We start from the raw sequence: 8,012 nt of genomic DNA on the forward strand, positions 1-8,012 counted from the left end.
TCGTTTTTGAGCGGTTTGGATTTTGAATTGAGAGTCGATTTTTAATGGTTTTTTCTATCGATTTCTTAAGTTTGACTAATTGGAAGATTAGTGTCGTCTGCTTTTGTTTTGTTTGCAAGTTATTTCGAAAATGAGACGAAGTGTAAGATTAGTAAAGAAAACACATTCCATGCTGTTTAGCAGGTAAATAAAACTATAAGAATACCTTACCAATTATAGAATGATTATGGGAGCTTAAATAGTAGAGAAACCTGTTCTGAATTTATGAAATGTTAGTCCCTGACTATTTGACTAACATGTTTCATGTTGCCCCCTGTCAATGCAGTTTGTTTGCACTACATAACCTTTTTCTTTGTGCAGATGTGAGGTCTGAACCAGTCAGCGTAAGCTTAAGATATGCCAGTTTTACTTGGTATTGACATGTTATCAACAAACTCAATCAACAACATGTTATCATGTCATCAACAACAGTTTCAGTATCATTGCTTAGGTAATCATTTTCGTTACTTTTATTGTCATTGTGTACATATTTTTAATGATGGACGTATGAATTGCAGAAATGCAGTGTATCACATGTAAACCTTGAATATTCTCCTGTTTATTGCCAATTATAGTTTACACACTGTCTGATTTTGCTTGTTGTTTCTGTAAATACTTCTTCGTAACCCATTTTCAAAATTTTTTAGTTAGATTAACAGCATCCCGTTTTATTCGAGAAACTAACGATGCCGTTAGAGTTTCGCAACATTATCATTCAACTTTTCTGCGAATGAAGCACTTCTGGATGGATGCCTGGCCGTATTTCTTAAAGGTAGGACAAATGTATATCTCTATTTTTTCCTTTGGACTATTTGATGGCGTACTTGATTCTAAATCGTTACGGAATACGATTATTCCTTAGCTACGCAGATGATTGAATTGTTTTCTCTTGCCATTTTTGTTGACACAGCAAGGGTTCCTGCCGCCACACCGGCACCTCCTCGTAATGTCTGATTGGATTTTTTCTTACACGTCCGCATCGTTGTATTTACACAAAGCGAAGAGATTTTTAGTTGGATTTCGTTTAGTTATTAAATGATGAATATACGCGACAGTAAATATAACAGTTAGACATGGCGTAGTGAAACGGAGAAAACAATGAAACGTTAATATAACAGCCGATGCTCATCAGTCGAGAGTAGTGCTGCTGACCGCTTTGGAATCTGACGCTCTGTTCAGGTAGTAGACTTTCATCGGTTCGGCTTTGCCTTTCATGACGACCGGTCCACGATAAGCGAAATGGAATTGCGGGTCACGATTGGCCGGCTCTTGTAACAACCTGAGAGAAATGAGAAAGTTTTGACCTTCCCCTATAATGAAAATGAAATGCGTCAATCTACACGGTACGCACTGGTAAGCGTCGTGGGAGACGTTGATTCGGCCGGGAGTGCCGGTCGTTTCCGTCCGGCTCGTCAGGTTGACCGTGTTGCCGAAAAGGCAATAGCGGGGCATTCGCTGCCCGATGACTCCCGTCATGACTTCACCGCAGTGGATTCCGATGGTAATTTGCTGTTGTGTCGACGAAAATAAATAAATTCATTAGCTGGAATTAGAAAGCATCAGATGAGGAGGGACATGATCGTTTCACCAGTCCCTTAAGAGCCAGTTAAAAATGCTTATAAGAACTTACACCACACTAGTGTGGTATATTTTTTTTTTTGGGTTAGACACATCCACTTGTTTTCAAGTTAGTTTTCTTCTCCATCAATCTGATAGTCAACAAACAGAGTCTCTCTCTCTCTTTTGGGGTTTTCCATTTTTTATAGGCCTATAATATGCACTGAGCAGCCACACACACACCATTTTTGTTTTCTTTAGAACGAAGGGGGGTTGTTGTGTATATGTCTAAAAGGGGTTGAGATGCTGCTTTAAGGTTTTTCTTCTCTTCTTTATCTTGTCTAAACTTTTTTTTTTTTTTTCTTGTTCCCGTTCCGCCCGCTTGTGCTGTCCCGACTGTTTCGAGATAAGAATCTTCTGGAGACACACAGACCCACACAGAAAGAAAAGGAAGAAAGAATAAAGTGGCTGCTGCTATATGGGTAACTTGAGAAACTTAAACATATAACAACGTCCTATATTACTCTCTCTCTTTTTCTCTCTCTCTCTGGTTCGTCTCTATAGTCCACGAGTTAGTAGTCTATTCTTGGGCATTATAAAGAAGAAGAAGAAGAAGAACAGGAGGCTCGTCTTTTGCCTAGCTCGGTATCTCAATCCATCGGCAGTTGGAAGGGAGGCTCAACAGCAGCTAACGACTTATGGGACTCTCGGATAAAACTTGGGGGTAGACAAAAAAGAAAACTAAACTCGGAGAAACAGAGAAAAGCCTCTTGTTTGAAAGAAAACTTTCATCCGGATTCCGACGGAATTTTAAGAAGAGAACAAAAGCGAGTCCTCAAAAACAACCCTTTCTTGGATTCCATGTCGAGTTTCTTCTTGAGCTCCTTCTCTTTTGGGACGACAAAAGAAAAAGAAAAGGTTGGCGTGTGATTTCCCTTTTTTCTCGGATGAATTTGAATAAGTCGTCGTCATATTATTTGTATGCCCAAATGTTTTCTTTTTACGTTGGAGCTCCCCCCGTAATAATCTGAATAAATTGGGACACGACAATTCCTGGCCAGGACTCGGGTAATAAGCCAGGACGCCACACCCTGTCGAAGCTAGTGGCGCAATCAAAAACCAGAAAGCTCTGTTAATAAGTCGAACCAAATCAAATCCAAGAATAAAAGATACATATTATCATATAAGTTATAGAAATGAGAAAACGCGCCAGCGATGTGTCATTAAAACCGCAGCTGTAAATGGATTCTAGACGACAGGGTAGTAGCCGTTGCTGGCTATAGTTAGAATTATCAAGGTGATTCGACCAGTTCTCCCGAGTTGCTTTTCGTCAAATTCGATCTTATCTCACGCATCATTCGTCGTAGCCGTAGAAAAGAGAGAGAGAAAGGACTCGACCGGCAAATTTCTATATCATCATCTATCATTCTTAAATATTCGAATTGAAATTGGAATCGAAGGGCATAGCCTGGGCGACAGGAGAAAGGGCGGGGTGAAGTTTGAGCCTTATACGTTTTGACAGATGGACTTTGACCTTATAATTCTTTAAAAAAAATAATAAGAATAACAACGACCGACCACAAGAAATGGAGAAAATCAGGCCCAGGAAATTTTTTAAAAAAGATGAAGTCTGAATAAATGATTCAATAACCGTTGTAGGCTTTGATTGCTGTTCATTTCTTACCACAGAGATGCCATCGACGGAGACGTCCATCGACAGGTCCATCATGTCGAGGGCAAGCCGGGCGATGCAGAGAGCCTGTTCTTGGCACGGCTCTGGCAAGCCGCTGACGGCCATGTATTTATCACCGACTGTCTCCACCTGTCACGAAAACGAAAACAATCACCAAAGATTATCAGCCAAATTCTTATTGTTTTATTGGATACGGCAGTCAAAAAGACTGTCCGGCTATATTGTAAATTATCGTGAACGCTGTGTCAGTCGAGCAAACATGTCGCATTTTTTGTTTTGTTGTTGCTCTTGTCCTGCCGATCATTTTGGCACAAGGGGAAAAAGTGTCTTAGACAATGGGCCCTATAACCCTCCCAGCAAATCAAAAGAGAAGCGACTGGCCCGTTGTTACTTTTTGCACACAGCAGGATATGAGACACGACGCGATTCGTCACGATGTGCTGGCCCATCTCGCGCCAAAGATAGCCATCAGGATGCCAGCACGCTTCGCCCGCTGCCCATAAAAGAAACTTTTTTATGAAAGAGGATATTATTATTTTTGGACACGGACGCACGTCAAACAAATATCTATGCGAGCTCCGTGTCGCGACAATATAGTACGTCGCCGTCGCCAGCGCTTTTCGTTCTTGACTTGTTTATCCCGTTGGCAAAAGAATATTGGCATCCGAACCCGTTGCAAAATGTTTGTTCCTTTCGTGACGATTTTTTTTTTTTTTTTTTTTGGGGGGGGGGGGGGGTTATTGATGGTTACGTCACCCGTTGCCGGTTCCATCCACTCTACATAGATGTCACCCTCATGTATGGATTTCTCCGACCGACTTTTCTCATTTTTCTTTTCCATTTCTTTAAAAATTGCGGGTCGTCGCTATAAATTGTGACGGATATTTTTTACCTTGTAGATGTTTGGATTTTTCCTCGGGTCGGTCAAGACGTCGAACGTCGTGTAGAGGACGTTGAGCATCCGCACGACTTTCATGACTCCGCTGGCGTCGGAATTGCGAGCGCACAAGTCGCTAATTCAAATGGAGACAGACATTTGCATTCACGAAATTGTTGTTGAACCGCTTTGATTGGAATACCTGAAACCGACGATGCCACTAAAAAGGAGAGTGACCATTTCGTAACGACGGGCAGCCACTGGACGTCCGTGACGTAATTCGTTGGCCACCGAGGGAGGCAATACCGAGTACAGCAATCTGAAGAAAACCAAAAAAAGAAATGAATCAATCATTTCGATCGATGATGAATCGTTGGTTTCGTTTTTTGGGATTGTAGCAGTACGTGTCTGTTTTCTGTTTCTCGCGTTCCAATTCGACTTTGGTCTGTTGCAGCTGGTCAGTCAACATTTCCAGGTCGCGAGTCAATTTGTATTCGGCTTCGAATTGTTCGGACAGGAGAACCAAATCCCTGGTGGCGTCGTGCAGGGGTATGTCAGACAGATATAATCCGCGTCTGCAATCCAATAATACAGTTATAGAGAGTATTACAGTATCTAAAGGAAAAGATCGATGAAAGGCGATCGATCACTGAGCTCATTTCGCCGTACCTGGTCAAATCTTCGAGATTGAGAACGCTGGGCGATCCGAGGAAGAGCATTAGTCCATTCTCCTGGACATAGATCATCTCACCCTGTCAATATGATCACACAGACAGACAGAGAAATGTCAGTTTTTAAAAAAATAAAATTAAGGGCCGATGGAATTGGAAGTGTCGTCATTTGATCGATTTGGTTTTCTCTCTCTTTGCGATTGCTGAAAAAGGGAGTGTCTGCGACGCAAATGTCGCTGCTGTGTGGTTTGGGGGGGATTTCCGTTTGATTTACTTTGAGACGGAGATTGGCTTCTTGAATGATCTCCGTTCCGTCTTCGTGGTGGCGCCAAGTGGCCAAAGATGGAACCGCCTTATCTGACGACTGATCGCTCTTCTTCTTCTCCTTGGTCACGAGGATGTAGACCGTGTTGATGTGGGCCAATAGATTCTCGAAGCTCAACTCCATATGAGGACGGACCTGCCAGACACACCCAAAATCGAAGCTCAGGACGACAGAAATATTTAAAATAAAAAGCGATATTTGAGTGGAGCATATCGAATATGATTATCACGTTGTTGACATTTGTCTGCCTGCGTGTGTTTCCAACGAAAGGAATCGTTTTCAACCAGGTTAGGAGGCCTCATGAGGCAATAAGGGGTTTCTCAAACGGATCTAAATATCGGGATCTCTACTTTAAAATACGGACGGATCGTTTCCAATACAAATAATAAAGATGCTGCTGTGCGTTTACCATGCGCAATATATCGGTGAGCTTGCAGCCGGATCGATTGATGCTTGCCGGCAGGATCCTCTTGAGGGAATCGCCCACTTGCTTGATGGACAAGTTGCGATCGAAAAGGACGTGAAACGGAAAAGCTCGGCAGAAGAGTTGAGACGAGATTTTCGGGTCTGAAACCAAGATAAGGAAAAGATCGTGATCAAAAGAGGCGATCGCACCATCCCCTCCAACGGTTTTTTTATTTTTAAACGGACGAACCGCTGGAGCTGAAGCCCATCAGATCGACATCATCGGACGAAGTGTCCTCCTGGGTTTTGACCTTGTTCTTCTCCTGGATGAGGAATTCACCGTGGCCACTGCTGTCCTGCGAACTGCGCAGCAATTTCACGTCGACGTCCACTTTGTGCAGCTTTTTAGCCACGGCCTTTTTATTTAATAAAACAATCGTGAATAAGTCCACTCGTTCAAAGTCAAATCAAATGATTGTGTTGTACATTGACGATGCCGATGACGATCGATTCAAGACCTGGACGGTCCGAGTAATAATGTAAAATGAGTGAACCGTCAGGTGCGTCCGTGCAGCGGAAAGACGGCGCTTTCATTCCAGGATAAACTGTCAATCGTTCAGAAAGAATATTTTCAGCAATCAATAATTGAAATTATGGATTTTGTTCTATTTGGTTTTTTTACTGGTGGCTAGATGATCGTGAAGGGCGTCCAAATTCTACCGTGTCCGTGAACGAAAAGGGGACGCGTTAATTGGATTAGACTATACCCAGAGAAAAATGGAAATAAAGGAAATACCTGTAGGAAATCACGGGGCGTGGCTCCCAGCACTTGCAAAATTCGATCGTAACCGGAATCTTGACAGAAATCGAGGAACTTTTCGCCGAATTTTTCCAACAGAAGATTGGCTGGCACCTCTGCTCATTTGTGTTCGTTGAATTTCGTTTAAGAATTATTGTTATTATGGTAATTGAATCTGAGCTCTTTATCTGACAGAACTTACTGAGGACACGTTCTGCTGCACCGACGATGTTATAAGTCACCTCATCCTCGTAGATTTGCCGCACGAGGAAATGCCCTTCCATGTTGACTTCAGCCTCTTTCCTTTCATTTCCCAACGACAATAAGAAATGGGTAAGTTTTCTTTATCAAATCAAATCTTTGACAAGTTGATATCAAAATGTAATGGATTCCTACTTGATTTGCTCCCAGACATCCTTTCCTGATTAGATGATCGAAATAGAAAAAAAAAGATGGAGAAAATGATTAGCATAATCACAAAGAAGAATAAAAAGGGGGAAATTGGTGGAATTGTACCGTAATTCTCTAGGACGAGAAGTTCAAGCGCGTAATTAACGAATCCGTACTAATCAAAATGAAAATGTCAAAAGTTAAAAGGAGGAAACGTAATTCTTGACACCCTGGGTGACGATGTGCAGCCAGTGAATTACTAGTTCGTCCAAGAAATCAGTCAATCAATCAAAACTTACCATTGTGTCAACTACGAGCGCGTCTACACGAGGACAGACTGGGGCTGATCGGCGGAAGCAAAAAAAAAAAACAACAAAAACGGGAGCGTGAGTGCCGAAATAAGAGTGGACGAACGCCAGGAGCGTTCCGTTTGGAGATGATGGCAGAGCGAGTCAACCAGCGAACTGTGTGTGATGGTCGACTCTGTGCCGGAGAGAAGCTGTACAAGTTGCATAGACCCGCCGCCGCCGTTCGGGTCGGTCCTCCTATTTCGCCCCGCTCATATAGCTCGTCGTCTATGCGCTTGCTTCCTTCTTCTTCTTCTTCTTCTTCTCCTCCATCTTCCGTCCCCCCCCCCCTCCGTGTGTGTGTGTATACGTGAGTGTCCTGTTTTTGTTGCATTCATAGACGGCGCGCATGTTCGTCGGTCGGTCGATATCCAGCAGCCACCCAGCACCTTTCGGGTCGTAGGAAGGAATCCCGCGTGATGCTAGAAAACTCTGCACGTACGCCAGCAGCTAACGTGTCACACTTGAGCTGGGTCTCACAGCTCGGAGAGGCAGTGCGCCCGGCCGGCAGCACTTGAGATGTGGAGAAGAAGTGCGCACGACGCCTTTGACAGATAAAGTGACACATACACACACACACGAGTGACGAATCAAAATGATATATATATATTTTTTTTTTTTTAAAGAGAATAATCACCTTTGAGACATTTCGGGCTATGGAAATGAAATCATTTGGGTATTATATAATTTCACGATTGTGACGTTGATTCCTACGAATGGCGGAATTCCGATCGCCATTCGGGCTGTCCAATCATGTCAAGACGGGGGATTCTTTTTTTTTCCCATGTAATTCCTTTTCCCATCGCGATGATCAATAAAATATGAAAGAGCGTATACAAAGCTCCATCAAAACATCTATAATGACGAGAATTATTACGCTCCAATTGTTTTGTATCTCCGGTGTCATCG

General features: G+C 42.9%; 1 protein-coding gene and 1 long non-coding RNA gene across 2 annotated transcripts; one reads left to right on the forward strand and one right to left on the reverse strand.

Moving 5' to 3' along the window:
- Positions 1-72: 72 nt before the first annotated feature.
- On the forward strand, positions 73-2,783 carry LOC124191270. Its single transcript, XR_006873359.1, has 5 exons — positions 73-183; positions 361-490; positions 687-811; positions 2,008-2,078; positions 2,161-2,783. It is a non-coding gene; the product is annotated as an uncharacterized LOC124191270 (long non-coding RNA).
- On the reverse strand, positions 1,046-7,399 carry LOC124191269 (guanylate cyclase soluble subunit beta-1-like). The gene is made up of 17 exons (XM_046584394.1): positions 7,056-7,399; positions 6,883-6,931; positions 6,763-6,787; positions 6,569-6,669; positions 6,364-6,482; positions 6,250-6,283; positions 6,054-6,172; positions 5,818-5,983; positions 5,572-5,729; positions 5,112-5,297; positions 4,836-4,918; positions 4,571-4,741; positions 4,369-4,485; positions 4,182-4,302; positions 3,281-3,418; positions 1,391-1,548; positions 1,046-1,318 (listed from the first exon to the last, which is right to left on the reverse strand). The coding sequence occupies exons 1-17, from the start codon at positions 7,056-7,058 to the stop codon at positions 1,168-1,170; spliced, it is 1,899 nt and encodes a 632-aa protein (XP_046440350.1). The 5' UTR covers positions 7,059-7,399; the 3' UTR covers positions 1,046-1,167.
- Positions 7,400-8,012: the final 613 nt, after the last annotated feature.

The sequence above is a fragment of the Daphnia pulex genome, chromosome 3, assembly GCF_021134715.1.
Source record: "Daphnia pulex isolate KAP4 chromosome 3, ASM2113471v1".
NCBI classification, from domain to species: Eukaryota; Metazoa; Arthropoda; class Branchiopoda; order Diplostraca; family Daphniidae; genus Daphnia; species Daphnia pulex.

Bases quoted from the DNA above. Each gene is read 5' to 3' on its own strand.
- LOC124191269 (XM_046584394.1), bottom strand. The intron at 5,984-6,053 runs GTACAACACAAT...TTAAATAAAAAG, and splicing joins TCGTCATCGGCATCGTCAAT to GCCGTGGCTAAAAAGCTGCA. The intron at 3,419-4,181 runs GTAAAAAATATC...TTTTCGTGACAG, and splicing joins AAAATCCAAACATCTACAAG to GTGGAGACAGTCGGTGATAA.